Source organism: Drosophila suzukii, chromosome Y, assembly GCF_043229965.1.
Source record: "Drosophila suzukii chromosome Y, CBGP_Dsuzu_IsoJpt1.0, whole genome shotgun sequence".
NCBI lineage: Eukaryota > Metazoa > Arthropoda > Insecta > Diptera > Drosophilidae > Drosophila > Drosophila suzukii.
In genome coordinates this window covers 13,159,686-13,178,107 of record NC_092085.1, presented here as the reverse complement: position 1 = coordinate 13,178,107, position 18,422 = coordinate 13,159,686, and the positions used below count along the sequence as shown (strand labels likewise).

Genomic DNA, 18,422 nt, shown 5'->3' with positions numbered 1-18,422 from the left:
AGTTCTTTTCTCCCACCATAGTGCGCTTGCAACATACCCAGAGCAGGCAACGCCGAACGGCATCCCTTAGAGATTTAAAGGAGGCAGACAACGAGCCAGAAACCCAGAATCTGGTACCCAGACGACTGGACGACAACGAAGACATTCAGATGGCGGAGCAAGTTTAGCGATCGATTGACGCTAAAAACCCGTAGCAGAGCAACAGCAAAAGCAGCAGAGAAACCAAGGAATACCCGCATCAAGGCGGAAGCAACGGAGAAGCATACACGAAGACATGTACACATCAAGACGAGAGCAGCAGAGAAACATCCAAGGATGCCCGCAGACGGCGGAAGCATACACGATGATAGTAGCGCAGCAGCAGCGCCAGAAGCCCGTACGAAGACGGCACAATAGCAACGAACTTGCCACAAACAAGCCGGCGAGTAACACTCGATCTGGCCGAGGCGAGAGCCAACCAGGAACACTGCGACAGGAGCCAATGTTTGAGTCAGTGGGGCCACTTGCTGGAGGGTGCGCCTTCCCAACGTCCCACTTCCCCTAGTGGGAACTCAACGCTCCCAGTGCCACTGCAGCGAACCATTTTCCCCATGATTACTAACTAAACAATTAAAACCCAGTTAGTAATCGTTAAAACGAAACACTAATACCCTTTTGTTCTCCCCTACAGACATGGCGTCGGACAACCCGTCCCACCTGTGGCGCATGACAACACGCAAGCCACGGCCACCCACATTTCTCAACGCCCCCCGAAGTAGGAGGGGGATGTGAGGAGTCGTTTGACCCCTCACAAATAGCGCCCCCAACATCGGCAGCCAGCGACAACAACTTCGGCCGCCAGCGCCAACAACAACGCCAGCTAGCATCTACAACAAATAGCGCCCCCAACATCGGCAGCCAGCGACAACAACATCGGCCGCCAGCGCCAACAACAACGCCAGCTAGCATCTACAACAAATAGCGCCCCCAACATCGGCAGCCAGCGACAACAACATCGGCCGCCAGCGCCAACAACAACGCCAGCTAGCATCTACAACAAATAGCGCCCCCAACATCGGCAGCCAGCGACAACAACATCGGCCGCCAGCGCCAACAACAACGCCAGCTAGCATCTACAACATCGACAGCGCCAACAGCATCGGCAGCCAGCGACAACAACGTCGGCCGCCAGCGCCAACAACAACGCCAGCTAGCATCTACAACATCGACAGCGCCAACAACATCGGTCGCCAGCGCCAACAACAACGCCAGTTAGCGCCAACAACATCGCCAGCCAGCAGTTACAACATCGCCAGCGCCAGCAACCTCAGCAGCCAGCGAAAACAACTATAGCAGCTAACAACAAAACAAAACCCTCGCGCATAACTTTGTAAAAACTTTGTACAGTTCACTTAATATGTAAGCTTAACCAATAATTGTAAGATTTGTAGTTATATTAGTACCCAAGAATTATCTTAAGCTAAGCTTTCCCCCTCCGCTCTCGCATCAGCAGTAGCCACACACACACACACCAGGAGAGCAACGAAATATTCACCACGATAAGTGCAGCGCCGCACAGGAGCAAGCGAGAGAGGACATGCGATCGAGGAGGAAAACAACCCCCGAAAATTGGCACGCGCCAAGGGAAGAGCGAGAGAAAAGGAGTACCGAAACTTCGACAAGTGGAAAAAACCCAGAGCAGCCGAAAACTTGAACAAAACGCGGCGGCAAAGCTTGACTATTTCTCTTTTGGAAAAGGCGGTGCGCGGAATAAGAAGTGATTTTTGCAAAGGCAGTGCACGGGAGCAGAAACAGGGGTCTTCTTTTTGGAAAACGCAGCGCACCGGACCAGAAGTGCGAGGAGGGGACTTTTGGAAAACGCAGCGCACCGGACCAGAAGTGCGAGCAGGTGACTTTTGGAAAACGCGGCGCACGGGATCAGAAGTGCGAGCAGAGCAAATTTGTGTGGACAACAGGAATCTTTTGCCTTCGGGCTGATGCCAAGTGACCCAGGAAGGAGTTTACCTAGACGACCTCGAGGAGAGTGTGCCGGCCCAGGACCAGCGGCGGAGCACCCGGAGTCACGCGTGTGTGTGTGCGTGAGAGCGAGACGGGTGAGTGAGTGGAGGGAACCGCATTTTGGCCCGCGAGAGTCCCGTGCAATGAGAAATTTCTCGAAGGCCTCCATGCGGCTTCGCCCAGAGTAGGCTAGAATTTATAACCCATGACCTAACCTAACCCGTTAATTGCGAGCACTGAGGGAAAAAAAAACATGAACCAAGAATTTAAGTAAAGAATATTTTCTTACATATCTGAACACAAAATTTGCCGCTGCCATGTTGTTCTTTTTTCCCTTTGACTACTTTGATTTATGATTTGATTTCCGAGCTGACTACACCGAGAGAAAGGGGTGGACCCAACTTTTGGAAACCTGTTGCTCATTAATTAAATAAAAATATTTCTCAGATATTAAAAAATCCAATCAAGCTGGCCACGCATAAATATGAACATTTCCGGACAAATGCCTAGATTTTAGGCCATAAATTCTGCCCTAGGGGAAAGTTGTCCTCATAATCGATCCCCTCTCTCTCGGCCTTCTCGTAGCGAATGCTATGAGCCAGGCTCAAATGCGCGTTACCGCTGACGCTTTTTACTCTGCTACAGACACCGAATAAACTGTTTCTCTCACTCCGTACCCCGGTGGCTGGCACTCTACATCTCACGCCAGCCAACCGAATTTCGTCTTAGACCTTTTTGTCCCATATCCTTACAAATATTTTCGGTAAAGAGAACCTGGCGGGACTGAGTATATCCCAGCCTACGAGACTTCTTTACAATATAAAAGAGTATCTACGGTTAATGGATATTCTATAATTAAACATTATCACATGGTAACGATCTTTGACACGCGTTACACATTTTATGAAATAGACGGGTTAAAATCAGATTTTCTAATAGGTTACAACCTACTAAAAAATATAGAAGCTGTAATAGACACAGAAAAAGGAGTAATAAAATATGGGGGCAAAGAAGAAAAATTAATATATGATAATGACAGTTCTTTTAACCAACTTTCCTTATCTGAAGAAAGAAACAATTCTTCCATTAAAGGAATTTATTATACGAAAATACTTTGATGAAAAAGCCAAAATCAGAACTGAGTCTGAAGAGGCAAATCAAAGCAAAACAAGTTCGGGATTCAAATAGCCTGTACACGCCGTCGTTGAAGTATCCGACAAAAATTCTAGTTTGGGATTCAAAAATCCTGAGCGCGCCGTCGTTGAAGTATCCGACAAAAATTCAAGTTTGGGATTAAAAAGTCCTGAACAAGCCGTCGTTGATTTATCCGACAACAATGAAATAAACAATATGAGTGAATCAATTCCAAACCAAATTAAAAGACCGAGCAAGAGCCCTTATAATTCCCCAGTTTTAGTGGTACCAAAAAAGGGATTTAATGAAGATGGTACTGCAAAACTAAGATTAGTTATAGACTATAAGAAACTAAATGAAAACACCATTCCCGACAGATATCCAATGCAAGATCCTTCAGTGATTTTGTCAAATCTTGGAAAGGCTAAGTACTTTTCCACGATCGACTTGGAGTCTGGGTTTCACCAGATTCTTATGAAAGAAACAGACAATAAAAAAACCTCATTATCTATAAATAACGGGAAATATGAATTCTTGAAAATGCCATTTGGACTAATGAACGCTCCCAGAATATTCCAACGTGCAATGGATGATATTTTGAGAGAACAAGTAGGTAAAACATGTCACGTATATATGGATGACATTATTATATTTTCTAAAACAATAGAACAACACTACAAGGACTTAATCGTCATAATTAATATAATGCTGAACGCAAATATGAAAATTTCAATTGAAAAAAAGTTCTTCAAATTAGAAACCACTTTTCTTGGTTACGTTGTTTCCCACAATGTAATCAAAACAGAGCACGAAAAAATATCTACAAAAGTAAAGTATCCAATTCCAAAAAACTTTCGAGAGCTTAGAAGCTTCCTAGGCCTTAACGGCTATTACAGAAAATTTTTACAAAGCTACGCAAAAATTGCAAAAGCGCTAACAAAGTATTTGGAAGGTCAAAATGGTAAAGTATCCAAAAAAATGTGCCGTAAAACTTCCATACAGTTGGACGATTCGGCTGTAAGAGTTTTTAACGAGCTCAAAGATAATTTAATTGCACAAATCGAATTGGTACAACCTGATTATAATAAAAAATTCACTTTAACGACCTGTTCTTTCTCAGGAAAGAAAACCAATAACCTTCATTTCAAAAACTCTAACTAAAGCCGAACAAGTAATATGCCACCAATAAGAAAGAACTTTTAGCAATAGTTTGGGCATTTAAAAATTTGCGAAACTATTTATACGGCGTTAATAACATAGAAATCTATACAGATCACCAACCAGTGTCTTTCTCGATATCTGAAAAAAAATCCAAACATCGAGATGAAAAGATGGTACTCATTCATTGAAAGCTACTCTCCCAAAATAATTTATAAACCAGGATCTACCAACGTAGTTGCTGACGCCCTATCAAGAATTCAAATTAACAACATAACGGACAGTAACGAGTCGGTCTCAGATCAAAACACTCAGCATTCTGCAGAGAGTAGTTTTGAGAATGTTATACAAGAAACCCGCAAAACCCTTAAATTGGTTTAAGCAACAATTGCTAATACCAACGGGGAGGTATACAATACATGAGATGGTCAATATATTCGGAAATACCAGACATATAATAGAATTTGATACCCCGGAAAATTTGGTATCAATCTTAAGGGAATATATCCCTCCTAACATAACAATAAGTATTCACTGTACTTTAGAAGACTTATATAAAATTCAAAATCCACTTAAAGAAAATTTTACGAATAAATTCCTATATACAAAAATATTCGTCCAAGATGTAGAAAACCCTGAAGACAGAGCATTAATAATAGAAGAAACTCATTGTAGAGCACACAGGGGACTGGACGAAAATTACAAGCAAATTAACAGACTATACTATTGGCCAAATTTGAACAAAAAACTTCAGGAGTACATAAAGAACTGTACAATTTGTAATAGTAACAAATATAATAGATAATACAAATATAATAATAATACTAATTCCTATTGGTCAAGCACCCATCCCAAATAAAGAAGGAGAAAATTTGCATATCGACATTTTTTACGCTCAGAATTTAATGTTCATTACTTGAATTGATTTATAATCAAAATACTTAGTTGTAAAGGAGATTCAAAATAAACTCAACATAGAAACCAAAATTTCAGAAATATTGCAACATTTTCCACTTTCTAAAACTTTAATAATGGATAACGAGCCTAGTTTTTCATCAACTGTAACGAACTGATTTTGTGTGTCTGCTCGCTACGAGATTCGTGCGGCTAGCTCAGAAGATTGTGCGTTCGTCCCACCAAATTTATATGACGTGATTGCCCGGAGATCAGTGAGAAAACAAAGTGTTCAAATGGTAACAGTGGGATTTATTCTCGTGGTATTAGTACAGCGGGTGTGTGTCTGGGCTGGCTTCGGTATCTCTTGGCTGTGGTTCAGCCGGCTGCTGGCGCTCCGCTTGCTGGCTCCTCGACGCGTTGACTCGTCTTCCTCTGGATCCTGGGTCTCGGGACGCTCGTAGTGGCCGCCTCTGCTTGCTTGCCGACGCGTTGCCTCGGGGTCGCTTGTTGCGCCTTAGACTCGCAGAGAGTTAGGCCCTGTGGTCTTAGGGAAGCGTCACCGTTCTCAGACTAGGGTGAACAAGCCTTGCTCTCCAGGCCGACGCCTTTCGAGGCAATACCTGTCCCTTGCTCTTTCCGGACGGTCCCGCTAGGTTCTTGCTCAGTTCGCGCTGACAGTCAAGGCTGCCGCCAGGAGGCTGTCTAGCGGTTCACTTCGCTTTACGCCTAGCGCAGACGAACGTTCCACCCGGCTTCACCCTAATGCGTGACGTCCGCGACGCTCCTGCGCTCCCCAATGAGCTCCGCGCGGCGATGGTAACGTGGCTGCCGGAATTGTCTGCTGGCGTCGCTGTCTATGTCCTCTGCGCTGTCTTCTGACCAGTATCTCGTCGTTCTGGCGCTCGGGGAGCTGGGCGGTCGCTGCTCGGGGACTTGCCGGTAATCGCAGGGCTCTCCAGGCTGCCGCCTCTTGAAACCGCAAATCGATCTACCGCTCGTCCGTCACGCCAGGTCCTGCTTGGTCGGGCAAGGTACGCTGGGTCGCAGGCAACTTTCCTCCCCAAGCTGACGGCTCTTCGTCGAAGGACTCTTTTGCTTGTCTCTGACAGACCCGCCGGGCGACTCGCCAGGGTGTGGTCGTGACAAAGTTAGAAAACAAACGCCTTGACTTAGCCGCGTGATGCCTTCCAGAACTCAGCCACCTGTGTCTCAATTCGGAGATTCCTGAAGTCCTAATTCCGAACGTCTCGACGTGGCGATCTTGCTCCTCGTATGCTTCCCACGGCGCTGCTTCCGACGACTCGCTTGGTTGTAGTTCCCTTGTAGATTATTTGCTTGACTGACTGTTTATTTGGTACTTTAACTGATCTTGCGGGTTTGACTCCTCGTGATCGACTGATCCAGCTGCCAGCGCTCTGCGGCCTTATATAGGGCCTCCGGGAACCGTTATTTCCCTTTTGCGCACGGCCCGCTGAGTCTCTCCACTCTGGGTCCAAAGTCCGTGCCTCCTGGATGACCCACTTCTCCTTCACGTACCGCTTCCCATAGATGCTCCGCCCACTGCTGCCACTCCGCTGATTCCCGTGCCGCTTGTGGCATGCCTGTGTGCCGCTCCACTGCCGAGATGTGGTACTTCCTCTCCCGGTCCAAAGTTCACGGGCGAGTCCAAAGTCCGGTGGAGTTCCGTTCTCCCCTTTTGCATACGGCACTCTTGCTCTGCACGCGAAGTCTCCATTCTCTCTCGATCTCCATCCTTGGTCTCCAATCTCTCTCGCTCTCCTTCATTGGTCTCCAAACTCTCTCGCTCTCCTTCGTTGGTCTCCAAACTCTCTCGATCTCCACCCTTGGTCTCCAAACTCTCTCGTTCTCCTCGCCGCGCCGTTACTACGCGAATTCGCCGCGTATCTGGTAAGCGGCCAGCCATCTGCTGCTGCTTCTATTTGTGGGGAGTTATTCAACTCCTCACACTTTGTAATAAAATCAGGGAATATAATAAAAAAATTGATGAAATCCAAGAAGGAGCCATTTTTGTAAATGGTTATACTACTGTTAATGATACTCATGTAAATGGGTCATTTTTAATTACTTTTTATAGTACTACTACAATAAATAATATACCCTACTCTAATTTGGACCATAAGATAATAGAATATGTCACTGCTAAACAGTATAATGATTTTTTAGTATCCAAATATCTTATGTCAAATGATTCGGAACTTTCATTCGATAACATTAACATATTAAACCCATTTATTAAAATTAAACAAACTCAAATCCCAATAACATTTATACTGATCATGTTAATTTTAATATATGTAATTATCACGCTTGTATTTAAATTCAAAAAATATCTAATATTCAAACCACGGCAAATACCCGAAAATAATATGTCCGAAAATGAAAATACCACTGAGGATGAAAGTATAGTCGAATTGACAAATCATCTAAATTCAGTTTATCCGAAACTTCCAATGAATCGGGATGATTCAATTTAGAAGGGGGAGAGTTATCCAGCTCATGATCCCTGCCTCTTTACCCAATTTATAAACGAACTCTTCATATACAATTCTTCTCTGAGAACGCTTTCTACCTCGAGCGTCCAGCCGCCTTACCCAAGTCGTAAACAATTTCTTATAAACAATTTTTAGCTGGGATCCCCTTACTCAGCGTTCCCACAGAATCCCAATTAGCTCCCCCACTTCAATCGAAGTTCATTATTAAGATTCAATTGCGCCGCAGTCCTTCTAATATAAACTAAGCTGGGTCCAGCTAATGTAAACACAAGCATCCGGTCAACACCCGGCGAGCCCCAAAACTGCAGCGTAATCCGTTTGACAATTGAGCAAAGAATTAGATCATCCGATTTCCCCAATTCTCGTAAACCGAGGTTTGATTATCAGATAAGCGGCCCTTGACCAGTCAGTCCGTTTTTGCATCCGAGAAGATCGGTTGTATAAGAACTTAGTTGTGAACCGCCAAGAATAAAAGTCGATACTAAGGAAATGTTGTGAAGTTTAAACTTAGTGAATAAAAAATAAAAAACTATAGTGTGTGCATCGCCACTTGTTTTTGCATTTAGGTGAATTTCGGACATTTTTAAAGCCGTGAGCCAACCCTGGATGGTGCGTTGAAGTTCACGGATAGCTGGCACAGATTTCTGATTAACGGACTGCACACTGAAAAGTATTTTTAATTGTTTTCGAAAAGCTCAGTTAGGTTAGCCCAAGCTGAGCGAGTGCCATCGTTAGTAAGGGGGGGGTTCGAAACTATAGTGTGTACATCGCCACTTGTTTTTGCATTTAGGTGATACAGTTTTTCGACTGGCGTTAGCCTTGGATTGTTTATTTAAAACAAAACATAAACAGATCCCTGAAGGTCGGCCACCGCAGATAGTCTCCGGTGAAAACCTAGGTATCTCACGGAGGCAGCCGACAGCCAGAGGAAATGTAAGTCTGGCTAGGAACAGCTTGTACTCGGGGAGCTTGGGCTATCATATCCGCGATCTGAACCACATATCTCTCGTAAACGGAATAGCAGAAGCCGTATCTAGCTTTGAGAATTGGCAAACTATCAGCTGCACTGTCTCCGGCTTCTGCTATGCACCCGGTGCATTCGTCGTATTCTGCCTTGATGCGGTCCCATAACGCGCGTAATTCTTCGCGGCGAGTGTTAAGCATGAAAAGAGTAGTAGGGACCGGCGAAGGAAGGTATTTCCCTGGATTCAAATTCACTCAGCCGATCTGAGACCTCAATAAATTAGCTTAGAGCAATTCGGGAAGCTGTTAATGCCATTTTGACGTTTGCACGGGTGAACCTTTTTCGGGGCGACGAGGACTTAGCGGTTAGTTCGGGTGTGGGCGGATCTACGGATAGACCTGGGACTACCGCAGGTGAAAATTGGAGCACGTACCGACCTGGTTACTTTGCGAAAGTAAAACCGGATTAGAATTAGGATTAGGAACAGTGAGTGAGGAGTTCGTGTATCACCCGTGGAGAAAGAATACTATGGTATTTAACCTATGTATATTGTAATTTGTAATTGGGATCAAGTTTGGTATTATTTTTTGCTGGTATTAATTTTGCCTTTGAAATAATTTGAGGGGGAAAATTCCAAATATGTGTATAGTCCCCGGTGGAGTAATAGTATTATTTCGCCTTTAATTAAACATCTGAGTGAAGAAAAATACCAAAATATGTTGTTGTTGGCAGGAGGATGTTATTTGTTGATTATTTAGTACTAGTGTATTCTTTTAGTTTTAATTAATATTCCGAGAGAAGTTCACGTTGATTATTTAGTACTAGTGTATTCTATTAGTTTTAATTAATATTCCGAGGGAAAAAATAATAAAATATACCGTGTAAGGACCTTTTTCATAGGCTGGGATAAAACTCAGTCCGGCCAGGGTCCTCTAAAGCTAAATTTGTAGAAAAATATTGGAACGAAACTGGACGGGGAGTTGCCGCGGGGATTTGTGGGGAAAGGAGGCCAGAGTATCCGCGTTGCACCGAGTAAGCAGCTCAAGCGCAACACGGCACCCGAAGGGTATAGTGGAGGGCGGGGCTGCTCCCGGCGAAAATACTAACGAAACGAGCGGCGTAGCCGATCCCTGAGAAAATACCAACAAAACTGGACGGCGTGGCCGTTCCCCCTGGATGTGCGACTCACAAGCTACTGGGGTAGGGGGTACCCTACCTGGAGGGTGTGTTTCACGCATCCTGACCCACCCCCCCCCCCTTTTTTCGGCGTGATTATGGCGGAGGGAAACGATCACCTCCCAGCCGGCGGTGATGGTGACTCGGAACCGATGACCTGAGGAATAATTGAAGGTCCGGTTCCTCGCTCGTCCCCCCATGCTCCAGCTGCAAACGCCGCAGGTGGCTCGGCGCTAACTGCGATGCTTGCGTCCGGCGACCACGGCACGGTGGAGATGGAGTCGCCGTTACGAGCTTCGCGTGACTGGAGGCTGAGGATTGGGCTGAAGCTGGGTGGTGTGGGGCTCCGGTCTGACAGGGCCGAGTCCCGGCTGGGGGGTGCGCCGTCGTTGGTATCCATGTCCGAGTCATGGTGGTCGACCGGTTGGTAGACCCCTGCGACGAAGTTTGGGTAGAAGGGCTCCATCCTGTTGTTGTAGTTCCGATCTGTAGATTGCTAGAAAATTAGCCTAGGCCTACGTTCCTTACTTGCCCTGCCTGAGGGCGAGGATCGACTTATCTAGTGGGTACAACTCTCAGCTTAACCTAGTTTTCTACTGAAGATGTTACTACGATGCTTTGGGTACATTCGTCGACTCCCTTATGTTGGGCACGCGCTCTCTCCGGTGGCTTCTTCCGGGTCCCCTAGTTGGTCGCTGCGTTGGTGGTACTCCTTCAGGTCGCCTACTCCTGCTGTTCGCCTCTTCATGTTTTCCATATGTTGTATCCTGACGATATTCGGGGAGAGGAACTTCAGCACCTTAAGGGAACGTTCTCTTTGTTTTGGATCAAAAAATCATTTTTTTTTTGCAAAAATTGAAAGCCACATATCCCTAGAGTATGTGTGTGAAAGGATTTTTCGATACGATGAATAGTTTGTGAATGAGAGCGTCTCGAATACACCTGCGTCACGCGCGCTGCGTACTTTTAAAAAACTTTAAACGCGTTTTTCTCGAAACCATGTTTTCCAAAAAAATTCCGCGTTCACAGCTTCATCCTGTGAACCGATTTGCTTCATGTAAAATTTTTATGAAAGTATATGCTTTTTTATTGGGCACTAAGCTACTCCGGAAATAAACAATAATTTATTTATAATTTTTCAACGTGGTTTAACTGAAAAAAAATGTACGAAAATCGAACTTTAAAATTCGAACATTCATTACGCGGTCAATTTATGGCCGCAATTTGATGCCATTAGGTTAGTGCCTTACAAAAGTATATTAACTTTAACTAATGATAACAATTTTCTATTTGAGTTGACTACAAGAGGCTGCAGGCTCGGAATTTTTGGACGATGTTTGCCGCGCGGAGGCAGACGAAAGCCGCCATTTTGCAGCCGCCATTTTGAATTTCACCATCAAATAAATTTTAAAAAAATCTTGAATAATAAACGAATTCAAAAAGCAAAACCCGAAGTTCGTACGCCTTTTCATTATCCCACAAAAAATTGACGAACTTTGCCTTCATTTTGACCAAAACAAAGAGAACGTTCCCTTAAATGGCCCCGAGTACTTAGGAGCAAGCTTCGCGTTAAAGCCTTCGCTGGCCTTTGACAGGTGGTGAAGGCGGACCATAACCTGTGATCCGAGCTGGGGTCTCCACTCGCGACGTCGCAAATTGTAGTGGCGGCCTTGTTCCTGAGAAGCCACCTGGTTGGTTTCCAGCGCAGTGCGGAAAGCTTCCTGAAGTCGTTTAGCTCGCTCAGTGGGGTCCAACGGCGACGAGTGTAGACTAGGCGTGAACACATCAAAGAGGGCTCCTGGCAATCTGATGGTCTTGATGGTCCGGTTTGCCCGTTCGGTGGGGTTCTGCTGCGGGGAATAGGGAGCTGTGTATTCCAGTTTGATGCCGTTAGTGCGACAGAATGTCTTGAAACCGCGGCTGGTGAACTGCGTGCCGTTGTCGCAGATCAAAGCGGGATATTATCCTTTCCCGAAATCCAAACTCCAGTTGGGCGGCTGTGGCCTTCTTTAGGGGGATGATCTCGACCCATTTGGAAAAGACATCTATAAATACGAGCAGCATGGTATTCCCTCGTCGGGTCCGAGGGAGAGGTCCAATGAAGTCGGCTCCGACGAGCGCGAATGGCTCCGTGGGATGGCGGGTGAGCATTTTGCCCGCCGGTTTGCGTTGACTCACCTTGTATTGTTGGCAGACCAAGCTGCTGGTGACGTACCGCACAACTTCTCGATGTAATCCCGGCCAGAAATATCGTTGGGCAATCCGTCTGCGAGTCTTCCGGATGACCAGGTGGAACTTGTATTCAAAACTTGGGCAGGCCAGTACCGGTGCGGCCGTTAGTCTGGCTTTGAGTGTCTCAAATGCCTGCTGTTGGGGCTCCTCCCAGCTCCACTTGACCCCCTTCCTGAGGAGTCGGGACATGGGCTGAACGATGGAGGCGAAATCCTGGACGAAGCGTCGATACCAAGATGCGATTCCCAAATGGCGACGGAGTTCCTTGACGTTGGTTGGCGGGCGTAGGCCCTGGATAGCAGCTATCTTATCTGGGTCCGTCCAGATGCCTTCTTCGCTGATCAAGTGGCCTAAGTATACCAGCTTTTTCTGGAAAAACTTGCACTTGCCTTGATTCAGCCGAAACTTTGCTTCCCGCAGTCGTCGGAAGACTTCCCTGAGATTCCTGGCATGTTCCTCCCACGTCGCCCCGATGACGATGATGTCATCCAAGTAGGCGAAGGCGTGGGTTTACATATCCGGCCCGATGACACTGTCAAGGGCTAGCTGGAACGTTGCTGGGGCAGAATGCAGTCCAAAGGGCATGACTTTCCAGTGGAAGAGTCCACGCCCAGGGACGGTGAAAGCCGTGCATTCGCGGCTTCCTTCCGCCATAGGGATCTGCCAGTATCCATTCTTAAGATCCAGCGTTGAGATGAACCGGGCGTTCCGTAGCCGCTCCAATATGTGGTTGATTCGTGGGAGTGGGTACGCATCGGGTATGGAATGTGCGTTGAGTTGTCGATAGTCGACGCACATCCGCATATCCCCTGTCTTCTTCCGCACGAGCACCAGCGGGGCACTGGGCGGGCTACGGGAGGGCTCGACTCGGTCGTCTCGTAGTAGCTCGTCCAACTGCTGATTAATTATGCTCTGCATGGCGGGGTTCTTTGGGTAATAACGCTGCTTTAGTGGCTAATTATCCCGGAGAGTGATGGTATGCTCGGCGATCTCCGTTGGCCCGCTTAGCTCGTCGAAAAGCTGTAGCTCCTCCTGCAGAAAGTGGGCGGTTTCCTCGGCGTGAGTTTCTTCGGTCGCCTGTAGCCTGGTTGGGTCCTCCGCTACAGTGGCCAGGTGTCCGTGGGGACAGTGGCTCCGGAACGGGTTGTGCTTCCGTGCGCTGTCTGCGTCCGACTGGGCTGGCAGCTGATATACACCGATTTTCCGTTGTGGTTCCCGAGGCCCAGGTGAGGTGGCTGGTTTGCGCGTGTGAGTTTCCACCGTTGTGGTGGCCAACAGGGCGCTCGTGGAGGGGCGTCGAAAGGGGTTCTTCTCCTTTGCCGTGGCGGCGTCCGCCTGCGGCTGTAGGCCGTACCTGTTCTCCGTGGTGATGCAGGTTCCCGCGGTGTCGCCTGACGTGTTCCTTGACAACGGGGGTCCCGAGGGGTCAGGACTTGTCTTCCGCACTGGCGCGTTTGGCTTTATGTGAGTCCTCGGAGCAGGCTTTGGGGATTGCTTGGGGATTGCGCGGTTGCGGCCGTAGGAGCCGCCCGCGTATCTGGGGTTGGTTCTACCTTCCGGGTGGCAGGTGGGGCTAGTTGCAAGCAGACTTGCCCGCAGATTAGAGTTGCGCTGATGGCGCAGAGAAAGTCAATGCCCAAAATCACTTCATCCAGGATCGTTGGCAGGACTAGTAGCGTCAGCCCGATCGGTCGGTCGTTTAGGCCGACTTGCGCCGGGAGGGCCTTGGTCACCTCTTCCTGGGATCCATCCGCCAGAGAGATGCGGGAGCGGACTTCTCTGCTGTTTCTTCCTGAGTCTAGGCGCTTGGCGATCGCTTCGCTGACAAAGCTTCGCGAGGCTCCTGTGTCAATTGTTGCCGAGAAAGGTTGTCCCTCGATGGCAACATTGGCAACAATCCGCCCCGCCAGGCGGAGTTGGGAATCTAGTGATGGGGGAGCACCGAGTGGGTCACCGCGGGCTCCCGTCGTGGGCGGCGACCCTGGCCGTTTTCCGTCCGGCGGCAGCAGTCGATGGTGCGGATGCTTCGTTTCCCACAGTCCCAGCAGTACATCAGCGGTGGGTTTCGGCATTCTCGTGTGAAGTGTCCAATTTCTCCGCAGCGGTGACAAGCTCGGCCGATGTCAACCGGTGGTTCCGCTTCCTGGGCGATCATCCCGTTGGATATCGCCGGCCTCCTGGGTCCAGAGGGCGTTGGAGCGAGAAAGTTCCGGGGTTGAGGTGTGGGTCTTTCGCTGCTCTTCCTGCCGGAATTCCAGCTTGCGGTTGGAATTAGGGCTGCATGTCGAACGGGGTCTCGATCCCGTGCGATTTCGAACGCAGTTGCCAGTTGGGTAAGCCCCTCTAGTGAGGAGAACTCATGTCGCCGTATGAAAAGCTGGTACTCCGGCATCAAATTCTCGTAGATCCGCTCGAGCTCCTGGTCTAGTGAGTACTTGGCGCGTTGCATCATCAGGCGTAATTCCACTACGTATATTTTGAAGAGCTCGCCCACTTGTTGTTGCCTGGTCCTGATGGCATCTTCTAGGCTCTGGTAGTACCGCGGAGGCAAGAAAAACTCCAGAAACTCTCTCCGGAAAGTTTCCCATGGCTCGGTGTGCATTTGGTATGCCCGGTACCAGCCTTCGGCCCTCGGTATGTCACTCGTTCTCACATTGTAGGCAGTGGCAGCTTCCTCGATGCGTTCTATAAAATGAACGGGGTCTGACTGTCCGTCAAACAGTACGCCCCATCCTCGCAGTTTCTCGGCGAACACGGCCGCGGATATAGGGCTGTGCGGAAGATGGGCGGCTGGGTTGGCGGCCGGTATCTCCCGTCCAGGGCTTTTCCGTAGTTTCCCTAAGCAGGGCACAGGAAGCGTGTGATCCTCAATTCCGGGCATCGGTGAGGTGGCCCGACTGGTGGACGTCCTCTGGGTGGGTGCTTCCGGGTATATTGCCTCCAGTGCGGCAAAGCGCTCTCGTAGAGCCGGGCTGTGGTCTCCTCCTCCGATGAAGGATGCCAATCGTGGTCGTAGTTCGCCCACTTGGCCGTTCGGGTCAAGTCCAAACTCTTTTAGTAGAGCCTGCAGCTCGTCCTTCCGGCGGTAGGCGATCCACCTGACCCCCATGTTTGCGGTCGTGGAATCACCCCCGGATGCGGTGAGAAACCTGTCCTCTTCCAGTCCGGCAGCTGCCGGATCTGGCTTTGATTCTGCGTCCTCTGACGTTTTCTTTCCCGATTTACTGGGCATACGAGCGGTGGCGCTGCCGATGGCTCTGCTGGGGATCACTCGGTGAGCGCTCCTAGTGGCGTGTCTGGGCGCTGGGCGCTACCATGGGCGTGATGCGGCGGGCGCACGACAGGTGCTGCTGACGTGCGGCAGTGGCTGACCGATGTGGTTGCGGCTGGCGCTCCCGTTGGCGCTCGGTGAGTGCGGCTCGTGAGCGGCGGCGCTGATCGTTGGGCGCTCCTGGTGGCGCTCGTAGCGTGGCTAGTGACCACGTATCCGGCGCGGTTGGCGCTGCTGATGGGCGCAGCTGTGGGCGCGGTGATTGGCGCTCGGTTGGCGCTGCTGAGGGCGCCTGTTGGGCACTGTTGGGCTGGCGCTCCTGATGGCGCTCGGTGAGTGCGGCTGGTGAGCGGCGGCGCTGATCGTTGGCGCTCGGTGGTAGCCGCTCGTAGGGCTGTGCGTTGGGCGCGGATGCCGCTGAGGGCGCTGCTGTGGGCGCTGCTGGTGAGCGGCGATTGGCGCTCGGTTGGCGCTGCTGAGGGCGCCTGTTGGGCACTCCTGGTGAGCACGTGGTGGGCGCTTCCCGTGGCGCGACTGATGCGCGGCAGCGCTGATCGGTGTGGTGAGCGCTCGGTGGGCACGGCTGTTGCCCTGCTTGATGGCGCTCGGTGGTAGCCGCTCGTGGGGCTGTGCGTTGGGCGCGGATGCCGCTGAGGACGCTGCTGTGGGCGCTGCTGGTGGCGCTCGGTGGTGCAAATGACGCCGCCCGATGGACGCTGAACGCTGCTGAGGGCGCGGGGCCGCTCGTTGCGCGCTCCTGGTGACGCTCGTTGTGTGGCTGGTGACCACGTGTCCGGCGCGGTTGGCGCTGCTGTTGGCGCTGCTGGTGGCGCTCTGTGGGCACCTGATGGCCACGTGGGTGGCACTGCACGGCGCGGGACGCTGCTGGGTCTGCGCTGCTGATAACGCGGCTGGCGGCGCGGGTGACGCTGCTGAGGGCGCGGTGGCCGCGCTGTGCGTGCTCCTGGTGGGCACGTGAGTGGGTGCCGCTGGTGGTGCACTGACGTCGCTCGCTGGGCGCTGCTGGGCCGCTCTGTGGGCGCTGCTCGGGGCGCGGTATGCGCTTGACGGCTTCGTGGAAGGCTATGTGGCGCTCCGGGAGTGGGTTGGCGTTGGCGGGCGCAGCGTTACGGGATCCCCTACTCTAACTATTCCTGCGGTCTCCTATCTTTCTCTAAATCTCGTCTACTGGACATGGGTCTTTAGGCCATGCTGTTGGTGGTAAAAACCCAATTCTCCTGAAGGATATCTAGTCGTCCTTATTCGTCCCTGTTCGGGCGCCAAACTGTAAGGACATTTTTCATAGGCTGGGATAAAACTCAGTCCGGCCAGGGTCCTCTACAGTTAAATTTGCAGAAAAATATTGGAACGAAACTGGACGGGGAGTTGCCGCGCGGATTTGTGGGGAAAGGAAGCCAGAGTATCCGCGTTGCACCGAGTAAGCAGCTCTAGCGCAACACGGCACCCGAAAGGTATAGTGAAGGAGGGCTGCTCCCGGCGAAAATACTAACGAAACGAGCGGCGTAGCCGATCCCTGAGAAAATACCAACAAAACTGGACGGCGTGGCCGTTCCCCCTGGATGTGCGACTCACAAGCTACTGGGGTAGGGGGTAGGGATCCGAGGGGAGGATGGCCGGAGGCGACCCTTCCCTGTGCTCCCTGTGGTCGATCGACTGGTCGTTTGCACTGAGTAAGCTTCTCTGGCGCAACACGATTCCCGACCGGCACAGATCACTGCACGTGGCTCGCGACTACCTAAACCGTATTTGGGGCGGGGTTCCCAGGAGAGGGTGGCCAGAGGCGATCCTTTCCTATGCTCCTTGTGGGCGATCGGGTGGTCGTTTGCACTGAGTAAGCTTCTCTGGCGCAACACGATTCCCGACCGGCACAGATCACTGCACGTGGCTCGCGACTACCTAAACCGTATTTGGGGCGGGGTTCCCAGGAGAGGGTGGCCAGAGGCGATCCTTTCCTATGCTCAATGCACAAATTCACACGGACACATACTTCCTCATTCTCTCTTGTCTTTATTATTCGCTAGTACTACTACTACTACCTCTACTCGCACTCAGTCTGATCGCTATTGTCTGTCCCACTTACTCCTTGGATCCGGCGTGCCGACGCTCGTGCCGCTGTACCACTCCGGGTTGAAGTCCGCTCCTAGGTCTGATCGCCTTGGCTGCCATTCGAGAATGAGGTCGAGCTTCCGCCCTTGCGGCCGCATGTAAGCTCGGTTTGCCGGGTTTTTCCGTTTCCCAGCACAGTTTCTTATCGATCCCCCGCCTATCGCTATCGGCACTATCAGCTGTTGGCCCCCGGTTGACCAACACTAGGTGGTTTTCCAGCCCTGGTGCGCGCGATATTTAAATCTGATAAGCTTAGCTTCTAGTTTGAACTTAAATATATTGCCTTCGTGGCGTAACGACTTATGGCTAACTTAACTTATAAGTAAATGGCCGTCGTGCCGTAATATCCAATGGTACGCCTTCGTGACGTATAGAATAAAAGTGGCGAAATGTAAAGGGTGTGTTTCACGCATCCTCACAACTGAACAAAATTGGTGGACCGAAGGTGGAGTGCTAGTATTATTTTCCTTGGATAAAATAATTTTTACGGAGTAAATACCAAATACCGAAAAAATACCAAAAACTTTGGTTATTTTAAATAAAACACAATGATCAAAAAAAATTTCACGTCGGTTTATGTAATTTTTTTATTTTATTATATTTAACCGGATTGCCGACGGAAAACTTTAATTAGTGTATGTATGTAGATATGGATATGTAGGTATGTAATGTTCCAAGGTTTAAAATTTATTAGTTAATTATGTGTTTTGGTGGACGTTTTCGATTTTTTTTTGTATGTGGACGGTTTTTGGAAAAACGAAAAAACGTGCAAGTATTTTAGCGGCTGCGGATATACAGTGTTCTCTGGGAAAGTTTTGGGGTCCTGAATTGGCAGAACACTGGAAATTAAATAATTCTCACTGTATCCTTGGCATATATTTGCACAATATCTTTTCTAAACTTGGAATTTTTTTCTCCATTTTATATAAGTGTATGTATGTATGGATGAGCG

The 18,422-nt window shown here is 49.5% G+C and overlaps 1 protein-coding gene across 1 annotated transcript; it reads right to left on the bottom strand.

Annotated features, from left to right (window-relative positions):
- Positions 1 to 15,356: 15,356 nt before the first annotated feature.
- On the bottom strand, positions 15,357 to 17,568 carry LOC139353760 (serine/arginine repetitive matrix protein 1-like). Its single transcript, XM_070998081.1, has 2 exons — positions 17,445 to 17,568; positions 15,357 to 16,426 (listed from the first exon to the last, which is right to left on the bottom strand). The coding sequence occupies exons 1-2, from the start codon at positions 17,566 to 17,568 to the stop codon at positions 15,357 to 15,359; spliced, it is 1,194 nt and encodes a 397-aa protein (XP_070854182.1).
- Positions 17,569 to 18,422: the final 854 nt, after the last annotated feature.

Coding starts and splice junctions, on each gene's coding strand:
- LOC139353760 (XM_070998081.1), bottom strand. CDS start 17,568: ATGCGGCCGCAAGGGCGGAAGCTCGACCTCATTCTCGAATGGCAGCCA. Junction 16,427..17,444: donor CGGCACGCCGGATCCAAGGA/GTAAGTGGGACA, acceptor AGCGCCACATAG/CCTTCCACGAAGCCGTCAAG.